Genomic DNA, 22,640 nt, shown 5'->3' with positions numbered 1-22,640 from the left:
AAAATTTTTGTGGTCTTGTATAACTTGCCAGTATAATATGATCCCCGTAACTAATTTTGAAGCAAGCAACACATTTTTAAATAAAAAAAAACTTAAAATTTAAATGACACAGGCAACCCAAGATACAGCATACATTTATTTATTCAATGCCTTCAATACAACTTTCCAGGAATTAATGCTCTGCAGCAAATTTGTGAAAATGTCGTCTGAATTGAAAAATACAGGGCCTCATAATCACCAAATGTGGATTGTGCTGATGTTTTTAAGCTACAACCAGTGTCCTCATCAAAATTACCACTACCTGCAACAAACATTTGTTTTTAAAAAGAGAGATTTGCCTGACCAAAATAAATTTATGAAACATACTGACATAAAATTATTAAGTCCATAGATTTTTTTTAAAATGGCAACTTACTGCAAAATCTAGATGTATTCCCAGTAACTGTCATTTGTGAATAACAAACTCTTCCTAACTGAGACAGTAATGATATTACATCATCACACAATGGTGGAAATGCTTCACAGATCGGAAGTAAACTTGGAACTGTTCCATGGAAAAAAGTAACCCACTCTCTTTTCTCCAGTACTGATATGATAAAACATAAAGCGACATAGATATTATTAAACATTAGGCATTCAGAAATCTATATTCCAAAAATTTAACCATTACTAATAAAAATAAAGAACACATTTATAAGTCACCTGAGAGCAATGTAAACATAACATCAATGCCCAGTTTTGCAATATTCATAGACTTTGGAAGATGGTACTGTGTGCATAAATGAGCCATCAATTGTATACCAAATATCTGAAAACCATTTTATTAAAGGCCAATCAGTTCAAACTTAGTGCTGAATGTTCAATTATTGAACAAACTGTCCAAAATGAATGTCATCTAAACTAAATTTAGTTGCTTACAGCTTTAGTTATTAGCTTTACCAGATGGGACAATAAAGGAGCCACATAATCTTTGATGGTGTGTAAGTACAATTAGTATTTTTATATTTTGTTTTTAAAGAATTTTACCTGTTTGCTTCTCTGTGGTTGACCTAAAAGTTCTGGAATAAAATCCAGACAAATGTGCATTGATGGGACTCCAGCTACAACCATGGGAATCAGTTCACTGGGGTAACCCTAAGAAATGTCAGATCATTTACATTTGCTGCTTTCTAACTTCTAATAGTTAAAACTCACTTTAATTACAAATTAGTTTACTATTGAGATTTTTTTTTTTTAATTGTACTATTTTAAAGTAAAAATGTATTGTTTTCATCTGAGTATAGTCATTACAGTTCTTAAAATGTAAAAATCTCACCTGGAAGTGAACTAGCTTAGCCAGATTAGGATCAGCAATAAAAACTTGGTGAATGTAAGAGAAGACAAGACATCGAACTTCTCTCAGGTTCGACAGTTCACTCTTAGACTTCGTCTACAAAACATTGTCAACAATTAGATAACATAGTTATCAAAATGTCGATGGAGATATTTAATGGTAAGATTTGATTTTGTGGCCAATTAAAATTCATTAACAACAGATATAAATATAACTGAATTCTAGCTGCTGATTTCAAACAATAACAAGTAAAATACATCAAATAAAACTTTAAATTAATTAAAAAACTTAAAACAATAATTATTCAATCAAGCTAAAAAATAAATTTTATATTTTTGCTTTGCTGATTAAAATTAATAAGTTATAATAATAATTTAATCAAGCTAAACAGAAATTGCCCACATTTTTTAATTGCTGTTAGAAAATTGTAATAAATATTTAAGCAAGCCACCAGCACAAGCAGATATTGAATAAAATTGTATGCTACCTTCTCACATTCTAATGGTAAGCAGACTTCAAGTAAAATTTGCACAATGGCACTTTCTTGAGCTGCTAATAATGCTACTTTTAATTCCTGCCTGTCTTTTTCTTTCTCTGTAGAAGCTGCATCTAAGACCCTTGAGCTAAGGTAGACACGACAAGCTTGTGTATAGGCTGATAAAATTCGTAGGAGAATTTCTAACATTGGAGGACACCTGTAATAATTTATAGCTATAAAAAGTTGACTAAAAATACTAGTTACTTTACAAAACATATTTTTTTATATAAAACTTTTATACAATTAAAAAAACCTCAGCACCTAAATACTCTATCATCACATCGTAAGACAACAAGCGGTTCTATGACTAGATCCTGTTCTGTTAGTTGGGCAGAGGAGTGAAAGGCTGATTTTCTTGTCGGCTGCAATGCATTCACTGTATCCAAACGCAATCTTGAATTAAATAAAATAACTCATTTTTATTGCCTTAAATTTGTTAGAATTTTCTAAATTTGACAGAATAACCTATCATTAATATAAAGGTGTCAATGTTCTATAACACCAATTTGTAAAAAAATACTGCTTTGGTAAGCAATTGGACAAAATGTGAGATATAATTTTATAGTTTTGAGAATGTATTCTTTAGTGAAAATATTACTTTCTAGTCTTAGCATTACCAGTGTGGTACATATCTAGAATAGTGGCGTTATTACCCAATATGTTTAATACCCTCAACAAATAGAAATTTGACTGAAATTTTTTTTTTTATTAAAGTTGATATAAATTACTCAATTTTCATGAATGCTGAATTCAGTACTGCAATGGCATGTTATCCCCAGGATTCAGTTCTAACATAAATGTGTAAACTAGCAATAATGTTTAGGTATCAGCTGTGCCATGTTAAGTCTTACTTCCTGGGTGTGAAGCCGTGCAGCTTGAACCAAACTTTTTTTGTAAGATCCAGAAGTCTCCTAGGGGTTCCCTCTTGTAAGAGACTTGTCAAGCCAGCTACCAGAGCATCCTGACAGCTTCTGAGTGTACTCGGATCTTTTAGATGAAGAATTTCTTCTAATAATTTAATTGCCTCTGAGGGATGACTCTGGGCTTTTGATATTGCTGAAAGTTTAAAACAGACCCTAAAAAGTTAGCAAAAAAAAGTTTAAAATCAAGCAGTTTTACTATTTGAAAAGTTACATAATATTTATATTACTTAATACTTAATAATAGATTTGTTTCCAATCAGTATTTTTTTAAAGAAAAAAGAATTGAACAATATTTACAATTACCTTCTTTGATCAACTCAGGTTTAATATTTATACTTTTTACTTCTTTGCCTAAATTAGTTTCTCTTGACATAAGCCCAACATGAGCATCAAGCCAATCTTCAACAAGACACAGATGGGGAAAGTGTGTGTTTAATAAGCTGAAAAAAAAAACTATTATTTAATAATTGTTTATTACAAAAATAAATTGTTTTATTTGAATGAGTTTAGTTATACTAGCTGAAAAGTCTGTTGGACCGCACACAAAAAATGTTTTTAATCTTATGTTTTATATGATACCCAGTTGTCTAGGTAAAGTCCTAAGGATAAAGTTTCATGTAAATAACATACAATAAAAACATCAAAATGGAGTACTATTGATTTGATTGAGCTATTGAAAACACATTGATTTATTGTAGTATTAATTTATGTCAAATTTCATACTGGGCATTGTCACATCTAGATGGGGGGGGGGGGGGGGGGCAGAGAGGGATCTAAAATTCAAAATTATTTGTGGACATCAAAAATGGATGCAAAAAGTTAAAGCTCCCTTTTCAAACCTGTCAGTCCAAGTAGAGTTCAACTGTTTCTGAGATATTGGCATTTGAAGGGATAGTGTGGTCAGGACTATGACCAGTCACCTTAAATCTCCCTAACGTGAGTTAGGTACCCATCATTAACCTTACCAATCTTAAATGTATAAAAATTTAAATAAAATAGAGGAATAAATTCTTTACAGATGTGCTACTTAGCCAAGAAAAACGTCTTCAACTATGCTAATAATGTAAGAAAAGTTAATTTTTAGAGTTACCGGATCATTGGGGGGAAAAGATTCTGGCAGTTGTTATAATGTTTGAGAGCCTCTTGGACAAGGTAGCTGATGGGAATTTGAGACATGACTGCATCACTGTACAGAGATAGCTTAGTCACATCTGTTGTAAAGAGCCAAAGTTACAATACATCAAGGTAATTATCTGATTCTACTTGTACATATTACCTACATGTCATCAGTTAATGCCGTTTGTAACCCTTAACAGTTTGTAACCCTTAACAATCAGTCATATACTATTAGAGAAAGAAAAATTATGTGTGAGAAGGCATCTAAAATTTTAGAATGCTTACAAATTATAAGTTTAACAATAAAATAGCTAGACATTTCAGCTGAAAAATCATACCTATGAGTTTTTTATGTGTGTGATACAAATCCTCATATAGTAACAAATAATACAAGATTAACAATTGTGGACATAGAAGCCTTTCATTTATTTCTGTGCTTGCATTCATGTCTTTAGGTTTTTCAACAGTTCCTGGTGTAGTTTTCTTTTTAATTTCAAACAAAGCAAGAATTTCTGATTCAGGTATAGGTTCATTTGTGTTTTCAGGTTTGAGAGATTTCGGGATAACTGAGTTCACATATGACTCGATAAGTTGTGGAAGCAGTGGATGCAATGGAAAGCAGCTGTTGCATATTTGTTTATAGACCCATTTCTGAAACAATTAAAAAAACTTTGACAATTACTCATTATTATTTTCAAATGGTATATGAGTTCAAATTTTTTATTTTATTTAGATGTACCAGTAATTTTTAAAAATTAAATCAAGTTTCAAGGAAACAAAAAGATTTTTAAACTTGATGCTTATTACAAGCAATAATGTAATAATTTCAGCCTATCAAACAGAAATCTGTGAACCAAAATGTTAAAATCCTTATTTACCCTTATAGAAACTTTATGTTTAGAGAAGACTCTGCTTTTTAAAAGTTGCAGGATACTGTGTACAGGGAGATAACCAGTGGACCTAGCATCCAAATTGGGAGTCACAGAAAGTTTGACAGCATGAGCTGCTACAACCTGAAATTTAAACATAAACCTAGTCAGTTAAAGGAAAACTACAACCTGACATTTTAAACATAAACCTAGTCAGTTAAAGGAAAACCTGCAACCTGACATTTTAAACATAAACCTAGTCAGTTAAAGGAAAACCTGCAACCTGACATTTTAAACATAAACCTAGTCAGTTAAAGGAAAACCTGCAACCTGACATTTTAAACATAAACCTAGTCAGTTAAAGGAAAACCTACAACCTGACATTTTAAACATAAACCTAGTCAGTTAAAGGAAAACCTGCAACCTGACATTTTAAACATAAACCTAGTCAGTTAAAGGAAAACCTGCAACCTGACATTTTAAACATAAACCTAATAAGCTTAACTAGAATTAATAGATTCGCAAAATGTAACTATCATGTAAACTGCTTAACCATTAATGACCCATAACGCCCACTGCTGCCCGCAACCCATGATGACCCGTAATGCTCGCTTACAATAAGGTTGTCGCCTAAGATTTTAAACTCCATTATTGTTCAAGATGACTTAATCAATTAAAAACTACATTTACTTACCTTTAATTTGATATTAATTTTATTTATCAAATTTAATCGGTAGCAAAGAAAATGAATTGTGAAAAACACCTTAGTTTTTAAATGGCTACGATCAGTATAGTTGAATAATACGCAAAAAAAACTATTATTAGTAGGCTATAATATATTTCTGAAATTACCATCAAACGTTTAAAAATGGAATCAAGATATTGACGTTTTTGGCAGTCATAATTACTATGACGACGGTAAAAAAAAAGTAGGTCAAAGAACAACCTATTACAATATGCAAAATAAAATATAATTTGTTTCATAAAAATTTGGCCTACAAATCCTAATTTTATCAGGAAATTGGATAGTTTCAGCAGCCTTTTTCAGTTTACTCATTTCAATGGCGATTTTGAAATATACATAATATTAGTCTCGTTCCATCCCGAATTTTAGACTCATCTGTCCTATTTTTAGTTGATTTTAAATAAAAAATAAAATAAAAACTTGCCTAAATATGTATCTACGCATGTATTATACGAAATATATATCTTAAACATAACCAACCGATATTCAACTGTTAAATACTATGCATAGTTGTTTAGAAATTTTTTTATTTTTATACTGTACTGTTGGAAAGCCGGATTTAATTCCAACCTTAAGCAGCAGTTTTTATCTTAATTATTAATTTCATTTAGACAAGAACAAATATTTTGTGAAAGTGTTCACTTGTTCATACAGAGTAATGCTCCTTACATTGGGAAATCAAAATTGGTGTTTGGGTAGAATGAATGGGTCATTAATGGTTAAGATTAAAAGCTTATACTTTTAATAAATAAAGATTTGTTTTCCATTTGTACAATATAACTATTTTGTTACCTGCTCTGTAAAAAGATCCATTGTAAAAATTTGTCTAATTTTAACGAGGGCACTTGTCTTCACTGTTATCTTTTTAAAAGAAATAAGAAATAGAAAAAGTTAATTTACAGTATTTTACAAACTGCAGTTAGTGCAAAGATGTGCTTAGATTATTTTGATGCAATTAATTTCAAACTATCAAAATAATAGAGTGTACCTTCATCCCCAGTGTAGTACAGACAAGATCAGTTATAGCCTGCATCTGATTATTGTGAAAATTTAGGGCAAGTAAAAATAACATTTCACCTGGACTGTCAGTTTTTGAAGAATACCTAAAAATAAGAGAATTTTTATAATAAGAAAACAATATGACATTCATTAGTAAGATCATGGTTTTAAAACTAGCTTAAAGGTGTTTTTTTAAAAGATTAACAGCCATTGGATCATTTTCCTGGTATAATATAACCAAGACAAAGGCATTCTTGAAAGGTTTATGAACAATTACTTGAAATTAACTGTTGCATAGTTTTTTTAAAATAGAAATGCGGAAATTTAAATTGTAAGGCAATGTGAACAAAATGGGTTACTACTTAACAGAACATTCTAGACTTCCACATCTGTATATTATTATAAACTGTTCACTTTTATTTTAAAGTTTAATCTTAAAGTACTAATTTTAGAAGACAATAAAAATAAAAGACTGACTTATCAAAACGGTTTTCTGATTGCATTAGCCATCTGAACCAGTGTACAGTCTGCTGCTCATCATCTATAGATCTGACAAACATTTACATCATATTAATTTTGGAGGGTGGGGGTTGTAAAAAGATACACTTGAGATACATGCAGTAAAATATCCCAATTTTGCTGCTATAAAAAGATTCTAAATTCAAATAACAAAACAAAAGATTACCTGAGAAGACTAGGGCTGGCAATGAGGGTACAAATTCCCAAAGATATGAAGTAGGCACCAGCTCTTGATAGTGAAGGATGGGAAATTACCAGTCTTAATAAACAACCTGTCTCTTCATCACTGTACCTGAATAGAGCATCGAAAGATATATTTTAGAAATGATAAAATGAAAGAGGTTCTGTAGTCAAAGACTGCTAATGTAATCAAAACTTGTTTCTCAATTCAAATAATTTTTAGGATACAACTACATTTTATAAATGTTTTTTGTAATGCTTCAGGTTACATAGAGTTTTTTAAAGTATTGTCATATTTTTTTTTTATAACACAAAAAAAAATAATCTTCCATTTTTCTTTCATTTACTAATTATCATAGTTGAATGTACTAAAAATCAACTTTAAATTAAAATGTAATTATTTCAGAAAGAAAATTGACTTCATGCTGTTCAATGGGAAAAATTCATATATATGGTTTCACAACTAATACTAATAAGTTAATGTAAACCCTTTTTAATTTTCTTATGAAAATAAAAGTATTTCCAGTTTTCTACTTAAATAAACTAAAAATTATAAACCAAATATATTTTTTTAAATATTCTAAACAATATATAGATAATTCAGTAAGTAAACTCCCCAAATATTGCATCAAACTTATAATATAAAGTAAAATCTTACTTCATAGTTGCTATTCCTCTTAAAGCATTGTAAAGTTTGAGAAGAGAACTTGCAACAACAGTCTTTGAGTCCTCCATAATTTGTCCTTTCACTGGAGTTAAACTAATAAGCTGTTTCAGTAAGTATTCACGAAGTAAGTTGAGCATAGACGGAGCATTGTCTGGTCTCTTCTATTTGAAAAAGTGAAAAAAAAAGTTCAATAGCAATAAACTTATTTATTGCAAAAACTATTAAACTCAATGCTTTGCATGTATTGAAGAATACATTTAAATAACTCCTACATCAAAATACCTTTTGTCCAGATTTTACAAAGTTTGAAATCCAATTTCTTGCTCCAACATCAGTTCCAAGCAAAAGACTTGTAAAAAATGGAATGATATCACTGTTATTAACACCATCTTCATGTTTTGCTTCAGCTAACTGAATTGAGACTGCTACAGCAAATCCTGGCATATTGCAGTATTCTGTCTGTTTTACAGTAGTAAATATTCTTTACAAAGAATTCATTTTCTTTATCAAGTATTAATAAAATTATTTTAAATGCCATATCATACAATTATACAAATGCGAAAAAAGACAATAAAGACTTGAATGTGTCCTTACACAATAATTTCTAACAGTGAGTGCAGCTTTTGGGTTCATGAGACATAACATACGCAGAAGCTCAAGCCTCCTTAAACCACCAGCAGAATCTTCTTCCTGTTTTTCACCCCTAGCTATTAAACTTTTACATACTGAAAAACAAAAATACAGCCTATTGAACAATCATCAGTTTTAAGTTACTAATTTTTAAAAATGTGGGGGACGGCATGGCCAAGCAGTAGAGCGCTATCGGCTAACTCAAAAGTCTCAAGTTGAGATTAAGGCTCTAGTCTGTAGGACGCCCTAGAGAGCGCCCAGCTCCGATGACTACCTGACTTACATTAGGGAAACAAAGACAGCTAGGTATACTGCTGACCACACTATCCTCTAGTATGCCTAGGTCATTGAAACATATAAAGTCTACTTCATCTTCCCCTAGTGTCTTGGGCATGAATGGGAAAAAATGATGTGATGATGAAATAAAAATGTAAGAATACAGTTTTTATTGTTGTGATAAATTAAATACATAATACTGCATTATAAAATGTCTAAAAACACCAGTTTAAAATATCTGACCTTCAAGAAAAGTCTCTGGATTATTAGCCACCAGCTGACATACAAGAACTGCACCATTATTAACACACAGCAAAGCTTCACTCATATCCAGTAAATTTAAAAGGTTTGGGAGTTCTGTAATCCAAATGCAGAGCAATTTTAGGAAATCAAATTATTAAAAAATTAAATTAAAGCTAGTTTTTAAACAAAAAAATGTTAAATACCTGCCATTGCTATACAAAGAGCATCAAGAATCTCTTCTGTATACACAGGACACTCAAATAAATCAGACTGTTTTGTATAGTTTCCAGCTTTCTGATCTTTAAGCTAAGCATTAGGGATAGGTTTGATAAGATGAAGGAAATTTGCTCCATTATTATTTACCAAATGATGTTTAATTAAACAGTGCATGCTAATGTATCAACATATTAAAGCTTATAACTTTATTAAATCAAGTACAATGGTTCTGTTTCAACAAAATAAAATATGAATAAATTTAATCATCTAAATAATTATTGATTAAAGTTGGGATGTATGGGTGACTCCTAAAACAGTTGGATCATGAATAGGCTTTTTCTACAGTAAACTTTAAATGCATGCTGATGTAATACTTAGTAATCATGTATTTCTACGCTTTATAGTTATAAGGACCTAACTATAATGAAAAATTAGACTATATAAACATAAGAAAAATAAATACAGTTGTACCTCAGAAGAAATAAAGAGCAACTGGCTAAGAAGCAGACGAATTCGCTGTGCGGGTTCACTGTCACTCCTTTCAAATTCCAAAGCTATACCATGTTGAAGTTGGGACACCAGCACACTTTCAGTCATATTACTTCCTAGTTTAGTTCTAAAATTGTAATATCAATAGTTAATTTTTAAAAATGTGTGCATGCAATTACAGATTAAAAAAGTAAAGTTCCCTTTCAAACCAGACGATTTATGGGGCAAGTGAAGTAGAGTTCACTTGCTTCTGTGACCTCGGCATATGAAGGGATAGTATGGTCAGCACTACGCCCAGCCGCCTTTACTTACCCTAACATGAGTTAGGTACCCATCAGAGCTGGGAGGACTCAGGGACGGTCTACTGACTTGAACCCGGATTAGAACTCGAGACTTACGGGTTAGCAGTCCAGCTCTCTACTGCTAGGCCACTCCGTCCCATAATAACTGATTGACTAGCAGTAAAACACTATTTTCTTCTACATTTCTTTGCAAATGAGGTCTGATGCTTTTTACAAAAGAGAAAATATTCCCTAGTATACATTATTTAAAACAGTGATAGTTATCGACCAATAGAAACTTAGGCCTACAAACTACAATGATTTATGTAAATACATTTTTCAGTGCAACTACAGTTTTTTAGTAATAATAAAATAAGTTTAGTAGTTTAGTTAGTGTAGTGATAGATCTACTTGCGATAGTGTAGTAGTAGTAGTAGTCCAGTGGCAGTACCTACCTCAGCTGTTGTTCCTTTTTAACATCTTGTTCTAGAGCATGAAAATCAATGGAAAGCATGTCAACTATACTATTTACGACCTCTAATCTCGAGAGAATAGCTAAAACTTTTTTCCTCATCTGTTTTCCCATTTCACTGGTGTCAAGAGGAGCACACAGTGCCATTCTTACAAGACCCGGTAAAACTGGACGCAGATCACTGTCCAGGCATTTACTTAGAGATTCTGTATCCATCGTTTGCATGGCACTAAAAACGTGAGTTTTGACTGGTGTCATGGTTTTAATCATTTTTTACACTAAAATAATCGTTTTCAATTAGAAATTAGAATTAGAATCTAGATCTATTGAAGAATCATTGACGATTGTCATCTCTAGAATCCATGAATCTATGGATAGATCTAAATATCAAACTTCTTTTTCAAAAGATCGGTACTTCTTCTTTTGCTTCTTCCGGGTTTAGGCCTAGTTAGTTATATAGTTATATTTATTGCCCCTAATGTGTTTGCAATCGTAGGGACATTTCAGTTGATTTTATCCATAAATAGACCTAAACACTTATTTAGGAATATTTATTTTAGGGACTTTTATTATTATATAAAACACAAAAGTCGCCGTTATTATCATAAGCCTACTAATAACAGTGTTTCTTCCAGACTTTTTTTCTCCGGGGGGGGGGGGGGGGACATTTTCCGGATGGTGACACTGGTAAAAGTATGTTTTCTATATAAATTCAATTTCTTCCGGGGGGGGGGGGTAGACTTTCTTTGGGGGGGGGAGGGGCACTTCCTCTCCCCCCCCCCCCCCCCCCCCTCTCAGAAGAGATGCCTCGAAGAAACTGCGCATGTATGCTATGTATTAAAATAGCCTATACGGGCCTAACATTTTTAATTTTTTATAGACCTACCACCACTCACAATCAGAGGTGTAGTTAAGGGGGATGGCCGACCCTTAGGAGGCGCCGAAAAGGACTAGAAATTTTTTTTTTCTATCTTGATTTTGTAATAGAAAATAAAACCATTAAAAATTAAAATCGAGTAACTGGCCGGTAAAAATCGTTAACCAACTTTTTTTACAAGTTGGAGGGGGGGGGGGGGTCGATTGCATAAATCGGAAGGAATTAGACCGGATTTGATGAAAAGGCATCTTTCAACACTTGAAAAATAAACCAATTGTATTAACGCATACTTTACGCTTACTCCAGACCAGAGGCGTAGCGACCCTTCCCGGCGCCCGGGGACAAACTTTCAATATGGCGCCGCCACCCCCCCCCCCCCCCCATATATATATATATTTATATTTATAATGCAAGCTGCAGCTAAAATGAGCTTTTAGTTGTTTTTTTTTCAAACCCATTTTGGCGCCCCTTAGGGTCGGCGCCCGAGGACATATGTACCCGCCCGCCCTCCTTGCTACGCCTCTGCTTCAGACATGTATGTTAAGAATTGATGCGAGTAGTTCTTTGTAGTTTGAAAAATTACGCTTCTCTCAACATCGAGAGAGATCGAGGCTCGGAGCCCCCAAATACACACTATCGCTGGGCACCCAAATACACACTATCTCTGGGGCCCCCAAATACACACTATCGCTGGGCACCCAAATACACACTATCTCTGGGGCCCCCAAATAAACACTATCGCTGGGGCGCCCAAATACACATCCCTAAGATATTTTTAGAAAAAATTAAAACAGGAACCTTTCCAGTGGTGTACTCAACAGCCGACCCAAATGTAACGAGGAGCGGATGAATGTTTTAGTAATGCATAAAACAGTTTAACGAACATGTATGTATGGTTCTGGACATACCCCCCCCCCCCCCCCCCACACACACACCATCACTACACCCATTTGACTTTTGTCTTTCGAAAAAAAAAAAAACCAACCCATCGACTTTTTAAAAATTCTGATTCAACTCCCTCTTTTATTCTGACCGACGTTACATTAATTAAAGCAACTTAATCTCTATTTCACACTTTGGTGTGCATGTCAGAATTTAATTATTGAATAGCTGTAAGCTGAACGGTACCGATAAGAGCACATACAAATTAAATCTATAGTCTAATATCATAACACATACTTCAATAGCTCATAATTTAAAAGTTTTTTTTTTTTAAATGACATAACCCTAAAGGAGGTAGATCTAGATTTTTTTCAAATATTTACATTACTAACTACTACAGAAAAGAAAATTCTTGATTATATATTTTGTTAAATACCATCTGTAGGCATTCGACTGACTGGAAGCTGGCACCCACATATTCCCAGGCTTGAAATAGCTATTGAATTGGTTTCTGGAGATAGCCTGGCTACCAAGGTTAGAGTATTTTTTATACCAGCCATACGAATATGTGGGTTCGCCGATTGAGGACCTGAGATTCTAGGACCCGTCAAAACTAATACTTCAAGTTACAAAGCCAATACGGTGAGTGGGGCGGAAGGCTGAGAAATTTTACACGCAGATATCAATGATATCAAGTAGGCCTATGCTCCCCAAAGATTTTATTACTCTGAAATCAAATATGCGCATCAAAGGTTTTAGTACACGCAGAAATCTTGTTTGCTGATCAAAGGTTTTATTAAACACATATTAGGTTTAAGCCATTTGATCGTATTTACTTGGCAGAATGTGAAGTGTAATCAGTGGCGTCGCCAGGACGGGTGTCAATCTGTGCTGCATCTAATGGTGTCTATAGGCATATATATATATATATATATATATATATATATATATATATATATATATATATATATATATATATATATATATATATATATATATATATATATATATATACCTAAGTATATTTAATGATAAAAATGATTAAAGGCATGGATTATTGTTTCAAAACTTTAAGCTGAAGAAAATAGTCAACATGTTTCAATGTGGCAAGCCAACCAGTTTTGATCGCTCTTTATTGCTTATGGTTTCCATTATCCATTTTCGTCTTTCAATTTTTTTAACTCAATTTATTTACGATGGATTAATACATTGATTTTAGCCATATATCACACAACTTTTAATAGGGATAGAAAAATAACCCATTAAACATATCACACATCATAGATATACCAACTACTTAAGCACAATCAAATGTACAACTATTTTTCTACTGTTGACAGTCACCTTCCTCCACACACAAACACACACATTCGCTTACATACACACCACACACATGTGGGCTGTTGTATAATAATTTGCTAGATCAAATGATGTGTAGATTTGTAAAGTTCCGATGTGATTTCACCCCAATTCGCTTTAGGGGACGTTGTATTTGGTGTCACCCCCCCCCCCCCTACTTTTTGTCGAAATGCGTCAATGTGTGCAAACATTATATTAATGCACCTAGAAAAAAACATTTATGGGCCTTTTTTTTACATTTTTCTGTAATTACCTCACTTACATGGCGTGGCTTAGCAACTCCCAATTATATTCGACTGTATTCAATTGAATGTTTTATTGTTTTATGCAATTCACGTCTTTGGTGGCAAAAATCAAACTTTTATTGTTTCACACGAAACTCGCTAAAGTAAACAATGTATAAGCAAGAAGCAATGACAGCGGATGTTTGCAACGTATGTCTGTGACTGATAGATGCAGATTGCCTTAAAACAAATTGCTATTAAATGTTGATATGCTTAGGATATTTCAATTTTTTTGTCAACAATGTTTGATGACATAATCAATTTTTAAACTTGAACAAATATATCGCATTTTAAAAACTTCGGAACCCCTGTAATGTAAGTAAATGTAAAGATATCGTCTTCTTTTCTTAGATACAGGTGAAGGCCTTACCGCTGGATTTCATTTGAAGAGCCTAATGTCTTTTAAACGAAACGGTTTATACAATAAAGACTTACTGAAGAAAATTGAAAAAGCAAAGGTAATAAATCTTGCTATTTAAATATTGTAAACAAATGAGAAGTTTTTTGAAGTAGGATTGTGTTATGTGTGAATTTGTACTTTAAATACAGAAGCAACGTGAAGAGAAGGTATTGGCCCATGAGAAAGTTCGTTGGATAATAGCTCAACAAGTTCTTAGGAGGCTCACCTTCTTACCTCGAGTCACGGAGAGAGGACTAGAGAAAGATGGCGTTGGTTTGGACGCCTATTTAATCACCAGGTTAAACGTCTGACTTTTCTCACAAGATGGTGTTTTAAATATTGTAATCCGTAGACCTTTGACATGAGTAATCCATACATATATATATATATATATATATATATATATATATATATATATATATATATATATATATATATATATATATATATATATATATATATATATATATATATATATATATATATATGTGTGTATATATAAATATGTATATATATATATATATATATATATATATATATATATATATATATATATATATATATATATATATATATATATATATATATATATATATATATATATATATATATATATATATATATATATATATATATATCTTTTTGACATAGAAAACTTGAAAGCTCAAGGAATCTTATATGTGATGATTTCGAACAGTTAAGGTAATTTTACTTCTTTTTTTGTCTCTGTAAAGAATATCGTGCAAAAGTGTTGCTGGGTTTTAAAACGTTATTCTGAGTACGCAGTGTGCTTGCTATATCAGTACGCAGTGTGCTTGTTATATAAGTACGCAGTGTGCTTGCTATATCAGTAAGCAGTGTGCTTGCTATATCAGTACGCAGTGTGCTTGCTATATCACTACATAGTGTGCTAGCTATATCAGTAAGCAGTGTGCTTGCTATATCAGTACGCAGTGTGCTTGGTATATCAGTACGCAGTGTGCTTGCTATATCAGTACGCAGTGTGCTTGCTATATCACTACATAGTGTGCTTGGTATATCAGTACGCAGTGTGCTTGCTATATCAGTACGCAGTGTGCTTGCTATATCACTACATAGTGTGCTTGCTATATCAGTACGCAGTATGCTTGCTATATCACTACATAGTGTGCTAGCTATATCAGTAAGCAGTGTGCTTGCTATATCAGTACGCAGTGTGCTTGGTATCAGCAAATAAAAAACCCAGCGATTCTGTACGTCGACCGAGTAAATTAATTGATGCATTTATTTACTCCTTTTGTTTTAGACATTCTACATAATACCAAGCAGTGGAACATGGTAGAAAAAGGCTTTTCTATCCAGAATTCTGTCTAATCCTAAACCGACATGTTAACATTTATCCTAGCCCTATTCAAAGCCCTAACGTAGCTATAGCACTAGCCCTCCCCTTACCTTAAGATTATTGTTAGGATAAGATTAGGTTTAATTTGAAATTAATCAGTTAGGTAAGTCCTACTCTAGTTGCTGGGAGGGTGTAATAGACGAAGGGGTAATTGAGAGAAGTATTGTGGGGGGGGGGGGGAGGAGGTTAATGGCCGGGGCTAGTATCCTGGACATAGAAGACCCCCGGGGTATGGTCGGGGGTAAATGGCCGGGGCTAGTATCCTGGACAAAGAAGACCCCCGGGGTAAGGTCGGTGGTAAATGACCGAAGGCTAGTATCCTGCACCCCATTACTGTTGGACATTATATATAATTTTTTTCTAGATCAGACACTGTATCATTTGTAATGTCATTAATTAACAATATTCTTCTTCCTCTTCCTTCTTAATTGTAATGTTCCACTGAATTCCCTTTAACACAATTAAGTATTAAGTGACTACTGGTTATGCGCCATTAATGTTTCAGCCTGCTTTTGGTTTTAGATTCGCCTCTATAGCCTTATGCCAACCTAGAACAAACTACAAGGCAGCAGTTGTTTCATTTCGGAGTTTTCTCTCTTAAATGGGCAGCTGTCCTAAACTATCGAGCCTCATCTTCCCTGGGATTCGAACTCGCGACTTTTCGGTTGAGCAACGATGAGCTCTGCCGACCCGACCACGCCAGCCCAATAATCAATATGACGACTGTTATCATTATTAGTCCTATCATTACAACCTTTGCTATTACCATTACTCATGCATTTTTAAAAACTTTTGTAGGAAGTTCATCTCGACAGAAAGAACCAAATATTCCTTCAAACCATGGCTAGCCTCCCATGCTAGCGTGACCTCCAGCAAATCCATGGTCTCCTACAAATCTTTCTCCATACGTCGAAGCTGTCCTGGTGCTGAAACCTCCAGTGATGGCCTGGATCAAGTCGAGCAACCACCTACTGCAACCCATGGTAAGTTGCTGGACAACCCACAATCGGTTTATTACTACCCAACCAAAGGTAGTTGCTGGTCAACCCAAAGGTAGTGGCTGGTCAACCCAAAGGTAGTGGCTGGTCAACCCAAAGGTAGTGGCTGGTCAACCCAAAGATAGTGGCTGGTCAACCCAAAGGTAGTGGCTGATCAACCCAAAGGTAGTGGCTGGTCAACCTAAAGGTAGTGGCTGGTCAACTCAAAGGTAGTGGCTGGTCAACCCAAAGGTAGTTGCTGAATATCTGCTTTTAAAAAACTGCTGCAGTACACTACCCCCAACCCCTGTCGAGAAACAACAAGGGTATTATATGGCTATAGTTAAGGACTAGGGTTAGGTAAATGGTTAGGGGTCGTAAAAGGGTTAGTGATAGGGTTGTTGATAGGTTAAAATCTCATATGAAACTCACAAATGACTGTTCACAATTAGGATCAACTTTCAGCTCGTCGATTTATCTTGAATTCCCACTTTTTTATATTCTAAGGCTAACGTAGGAGTCGTTAATTAACTGCAAAATTAACGTTAGGACATTTAATCTACTCTTCCATAAAAAAAAATACGCACTTATTGAATTCCTTTTGAATTGAAAGAAGTATGTGCTAATTTTATAGGGCAGTTTTGTTTTAATTATTTCTACTCCTAATATTGCTAATGTCAATTACCATAATGGCATGTACCATAATTTCATGTACCATAATTTTATTTACCATAATGTTATATACCATTATGTCATGTACCATATTGTCATGTACCACAATGTCATGTACCATAATGCCATATACCATAATGCCATGTACCATAATGTCATGTACCATAATGCCATGTACCTTACTGTTAACAGTTGTGATAACCAGAGAATGGATACAAGAAAATCGCAAACCAATCAGATTTCTTTTTGATGGCTGTATACCGGTAAATTATATTACATAATTACACGCTTTATTTGTCACATTAGTGACATTTTAACATCAAGTATTCCAAGATAATACTCGGTATATAACACATGACATCGTTTGATTACACAAACATTGGATAAACATTCAGTGAGTGAAGTGAGGTAACAGATCTAGAAGAAAACCTTGTTGTGCTAAAACTGGAGTCCCAACAAGACCGAAAGACTGACATTCCTGTAGTCATAGTTTTCATCTGGCTTAAGAAGCAGTAAACATTGCAGATACCATTCAACATTAACTCGAAACATTGCAGGTAATGGAGGATGAAGCCATTCTGCAACAAAGGGTGGCCGAATGTTGTCAGACCTGCAAGTTCTTACTTCCGGTCGATCTCAGGGAATTTCAAAGCAAGTTGCCGCACGTCTTATTCATAAGCTCTAGAAAATTTGCTTTTAAGACGGTAGATCAGGCAAAACTTAGTGTATACGTGTTCGTATGTGTGTTTGTCGTAAAGTGACAGGTGCGATGTGTTCGTACAGAAACAAATTGTATCGTTACAGAACTGAACGTGCACCAGTACCTGCTGGGCTACTGTCGTGTGTCAGATTCCAGAGAGAAAGTCTACAGGTCAGCTTTTAACAAAACTAAACAGAGAGGGAGCGATGTGCTGCCTTTGTCTGTAAGTCTCAACTGGACTCCGTCAATGACGTCACACTACTTGCCGCTATTTACATCCCCCTCTCCCTCCTCATGTTTACACATGGTCAAAAAGACACGCTGTCACCCTGAATTAAAATAGAATTGTTTCCTCTCCCTAAATTGGTGTGTGCTCTGGAGATTGTTTCAGTTGTTTCCCTTTACAAATGAACCCAATATGTGCCGAAATAATGTTCACCTGTTTGCTAGCTGGGCTAATGTAGCCTAAAACATCACTAGTAATTTTGTTTACCTAATGTAGCCTAAAACATCACTAATAATTTTGTTTACCTAATGTAGCCTAAAACATCACTAGTAATTTTGTTTACCTAATGTAGCCTAAAACATCACTAATAATTTTGTTTACCTAATGTAGCCTAAAACATCACTAGTAACTTTGTTTACCTAATGTAGCCTAAAACATCACTAGTAATTTTGTTTACCTGATGTAGCCTAAAACATCACTAGTAATTTTGTTTACCTAATGTAGCCTAAAACATCACTAATAATTTTGTTTACCTAATGTAGCCTAAAACATCACTAGTAACTTTGTTTACCTGATGTAGCCTAAAACATCACTAGTAACTTTGTTTACCTGATGTAGCCTAAAACATCACTAGTAATTTTGTTTACCTGATGTAGCTTAAAACATTACTAGTAACTTTGTTTACCTGATGTAGCCTAAAACATCACTAGTAATTTTGTTTACCTAATGTAGCCTAAAACATCACTAGTAATTTTGTTTACCTAATGTAGCCTAAAACATCACTAGTAACTTTGTTTACCTGATGTAGCCTAAAACATCACTAGTAACTTTGTTTACCTGATGTAGCCTAAAACATCACTAGTAATTTTGTTTACCTGATGTAGCTTAAAACATTACTAGTAACTTTGTTTACCTGATGTAGCCTAAAACATCACTAGTAATTTTGTTTAACTAAAGTAGCCCAAAACATCACTAGTAATTTTGTTTACCTGATGTAGCCTAAAACATCACTAGTAATTTTGTTTACCTGATGTAGCCTAAAACATCACTAGTAATTTTGTTTACCTGATGTAGCCTAAAACATCACCAGTAATTTTGTTTACCTGATGTAGCCTAAAACATCACTAGTAACTTTGTTTACCTGATGTAGCCTAAAACATCACTAGTAACTTTGTTTACCAGATGTAGCCTAAAACATCACTAGTAACTTTGTTTACCTGATGTAGCCTAAAACATCACTAATAATTTTGTTTACCTGATGTAGCCTAAAACATTACTAGTAATTTTGTTTACCTGATGTAGCCTAAAACATCACTAGTAACTTTGTTTACCAGATGTAGCCTAAAACATCACTAGTAACTTTGTTTACCTGATGTAGCCTAAAACATCACTAATAATTTTGTTTACCTGATGTAGCCTAAAATATCACTGGTAACTTTGTTTACCTGATATAGCCTAAAATATCACTGGTAACTTTGTTTACCTGATGTAGCCTAAAACATCACTAGTAATTTTGTTTACCTGATGTAGCCTAAAACATCACTAATAATTTTGTTTACCTGATGTAGCCTAAAACATCACTAATAATTTTGTTTACCTGATGTAGCCTAAAACATCACTAATAATTTTGTTTACCTGATATAGCCTAAAATATCACTGGTAACTTTGTTTACCTAATGTAGCCTAAAACATTACTAGTAATTTTGTTTACCTGATGTAGCCTAAAATATCACTGGTAACTTTGTTTACCTGATGTAGCCTAAAACATCACTAGTAATTTTGTTTACCTGATATAGCCTAAAATATCACTGGTAACTTTGTTTACCTGATGTAGCCTAAAACATCACTAATAATTTTGTTTACCTGATATAGCCTAAAATATCACTGGTAACTTTGTTTACCTAATGTAGCCTAAAACATTACTAGTAATTTTGTTTACCTGATGTAGCCTAAAATATCACTGGTAACTTTGTTTACCTGATGTAGCCTAAAACATCACTAATAATTTTGTTTACCTGATATAGCCTAAAATATCACTGGTAACTTTGTTTACCTAATGTAGCCTAAAACATTACTAGTAATTTTGTTTACCTGATGTAGCCTAAAATATCACTGGTAACTTTGTTTACCTGATATAGCCTAAAATATCACTGGTAACTTTGTTTACCTGATGTAGCCTAAAACATCACTAGTAATTTTGTTTACCTGATGTAGCCTAAAACATCACTAGTAATTTTGTTTACCTGAACACTTACAACACAGCCAGATGAACAATAGGTTCATCGATCTTTTGTTTGCGTGGTTTATTTTTTTACACTTCACAAACACATCTGTAAAACTACAAAAACAGCTCCAGTTCAGTAGAAAAAAAAAATAAAACTATTATATTACATACAAAAATGTAACTAAACCTAACAGATTGACATTGGTACGTGTTACCCGGTGTGACAATCTCTATTACAATCTTGCTGTGACGGGTTGTGACAATCTCTATTACAATCTTGCTGTGACGGGTTGTGACAATCTCTATTACAATCTTGCTGTGACGGGTTGTGACAATCTCTATTATAATCTTGCTGTGACGGGTTTTGACAATCTCTATTACAATCTTGCTGTGACGGGTTGTGACAATCTCTATTATAATCTTGCTGTGACGGGTTTTGACAATCTCTATTACAATCTTGCTGTGACGCGGTGTGACAATCTCTATTACAATCTTGCTGTGACGGGTTGTGACAATCTCTACTACAATCTTGCTGTGACGGGTTGTGACAATCTCTATTACAATCTTGCTGTGACGGGTTGTGACAATCTCTATTACAATCTTGCTGTGACGGGTTGTGACAATCTCTATTACAATCTTGCTGTGACGGGTTGTGACACGAGGGGCGGGTAAGTTTGACGAGATCATTGCTGTTGACAATGATAAAAACGTTGGGTTGCTGTTTTTTTTTTATTTTTTTAGATTTTGCCATCAAAGCTGTAGTAAAGAGAAAAAAATAATAATTTTGAAATTTGTTTCTTCAAGCTTTGTTATAAAAGTTGTAAATCCAGAAGACTCGATTTGTTTTTAGCTTAATGCTACATTTGTATTTATTTACATCAAGCCTAAGTTATAACCTGAAGTTTCACATGATTGGCTTTACAGGAAATCCGCGATCGATAATCTGAAAACCCCATTCAAAACTTTGCCGATACAATTTTTATTTTTAATCCACCATATTTATTTGAATAACATTTGGCTAGATTTTTAAAACATTGTACACTCCATTTCCTGACAATTCGTGGCTGCGTCAATTGTCTGTCTTACTAAACCTACGCTATGATACTATGTACAAGATAAGAGCCTTTGATACATTTATATTTCCCAGGCTTTTGAAACAGCTCTCTCTATTGTTTTGGTCACACCAATAAACAAATCCGATCTTGCCAAGTTCTGTCGAGCCCTGGACATCAACGAGAGTACCAGGATGGACCTGCCGCTCTTTCTCGTCATTTGTGCCTTTGCTGAGCGCGTGTTTTACCTGAGCTTAATGTACGTTGTTGTACAAATGTAGCTAATGTTTCCTGTTTATGTGCTTCTTTTGTTTTTATCTGCCGTTATGTTTACATGTTTGTTTTGTTTTTATCTGCCGTTATGTTTACATGTTTGTTTTGTTTTTATCTGCCGTTATGTTTCCTGTTGACATATGTTTAATTTTATCTGCCGTAATGTTTCCTGTTGACATGTTTGTTTTTATCTGCCGTTATGTTTCCGTGATTTTCTCTACTATAACACCATTTTTCACGATATTTCAGCCTAATCTTACACTTGAACTAATTAGCGTGGCTTTATTAACTAATACTTAACTAATTACAACCCTTTGTGTCCAGACAAAGCTCGCATGGAGTGTATGAAACAAAAGGCCGACTAGAGCGCCTAGACTTCAGCAATGTTGAAACAAAGCTACAGGACTTAACTATGGATAAATCGTTAGTTAGACTTTTAATATCAGTATAAAGTCAGACTTCATTTTCTAGGGGGATTTAATTTTGTATCAATTTATAATAGATTATTTAAAAAACATCAAATTATTGAAATTTTCTAGAGGAATTAATTTTGTATCATTTTATAATAGATTATTTGAAAAACATCAACTTATTGCAAATATCTTGTCGAATCTAGCCAGTGGTCTTCACTTATTTTTCACACTCTTTCATATTGAAGAAATATCGTAACAAATAGAATAAACAAAATAAGAAGCCGTTTGATTGTTTTTATTAATACTCTACAATTAAAAAAGTACAATAAATTAAAAAAAATATATCTTTATATATATATATATATATATATATATATATATATATATATATATATATATATATATATATATATATATATATATA

The 22,640-nt window shown here is 33.5% G+C and overlaps 2 protein-coding genes across 2 annotated transcripts; one reads left to right on the top strand and one right to left on the bottom strand.

Annotated features, from left to right (window-relative positions):
• Window positions 1–4: 4 nt before the first annotated feature.
• On the bottom strand, window positions 5–10,855 carry LOC131945300 (integrator complex subunit 2). Its single transcript, XM_059306357.1, has 23 exons — window positions 10,480–10,855; window positions 9,726–9,870; window positions 9,242–9,344; window positions 9,039–9,152; window positions 8,484–8,614; window positions 8,172–8,348; window positions 7,881–8,050; window positions 7,209–7,334; window positions 7,001–7,072; window positions 6,513–6,627; window positions 6,317–6,385; window positions 4,789–4,923; window positions 4,249–4,561; window positions 3,885–4,005; window positions 3,098–3,234; window positions 2,723–2,927; window positions 2,133–2,264; window positions 1,821–2,028; window positions 1,316–1,429; window positions 1,027–1,134; window positions 703–808; window positions 416–586; window positions 5–301 (listed from the first exon to the last, which is right to left on the bottom strand). Exons 1-23 carry the CDS (start codon window positions 10,764–10,766, stop codon window positions 153–155), a joined length of 3,408 nt encoding a protein of 1,135 aa, XP_059162340.1. The 5' UTR covers window positions 10,767–10,855; the 3' UTR covers window positions 5–152.
• A 1,680-nt stretch (window positions 10,856–12,535) lies between these two features.
• Window positions 12,536–22,492, top strand: LOC131945702 (uncharacterized). The gene is made up of 10 exons (XM_059306394.1): window positions 12,536–12,897; window positions 14,250–14,356; window positions 14,448–14,596; window positions 14,950–15,000; window positions 16,478–16,662; window positions 17,521–17,591; window positions 17,886–17,979; window positions 18,133–18,251; window positions 21,626–21,789; window positions 22,128–22,492. The coding sequence occupies exons 2-10, from the start codon at window positions 14,294–14,296 to the stop codon at window positions 22,252–22,254; spliced, it is 1,023 nt and encodes a 340-aa protein (XP_059162377.1). The 5' UTR covers window positions 12,536–12,897; window positions 14,250–14,293; the 3' UTR covers window positions 22,255–22,492.
• The last annotated feature ends 148 nt before the right edge of the window (window positions 22,493–22,640 follow it).

This window comes from Physella acuta, unplaced genomic scaffold (assembly GCF_028476545.2).
Source record: "Physella acuta isolate Inbredline_101_S28 unplaced genomic scaffold, ASM2847654v3 ptg000049l, whole genome shotgun sequence".
Taxonomy (NCBI): Eukaryota; Metazoa; Mollusca; class Gastropoda; family Physidae; genus Physella; species Physella acuta.
Note: the sequence above shows the minus strand (reverse complement) of the source record. Positions and strands in the feature narration are given on the sequence as shown.

Coding starts and splice junctions, on each gene's coding strand:
- LOC131945702 (XM_059306394.1), top strand. CDS start 14,294: ATGTCTTTTAAACGAAACGGTTTATACAATAAAGACTTACTGAAGAAA. Junction 15,001..16,477: donor GATGATTTCGAACAGTTAAG/GTAATTTTACTT, acceptor AAACTTTTGTAG/GAAGTTCATCTCGACAGAAA. Junction 16,663..17,520: donor ACCACCTACTGCAACCCATG/GTAAGTTGCTGG, acceptor TACTGTTAACAG/TTGTGATAACCAGAGAATGG.
- LOC131945300 (XM_059306357.1), bottom strand. CDS start 10,766: ATGATTAAAACCATGACACCAGTCAAAACTCACGTTTTTAGTGCCATG. Junction 3,235..3,884: donor CTTTTCCCCCCAATGATCCG/GTAACTCTAAAA, acceptor TTTTTTTTTCAG/CTTATTAAACACACACTTTC. Junction 2,265..2,722: donor CACGGCTTCACACCCAGGAA/GTAAGACTTAAC, acceptor ATTTAATTCAAG/ATTGCGTTTGGATACAGTGA.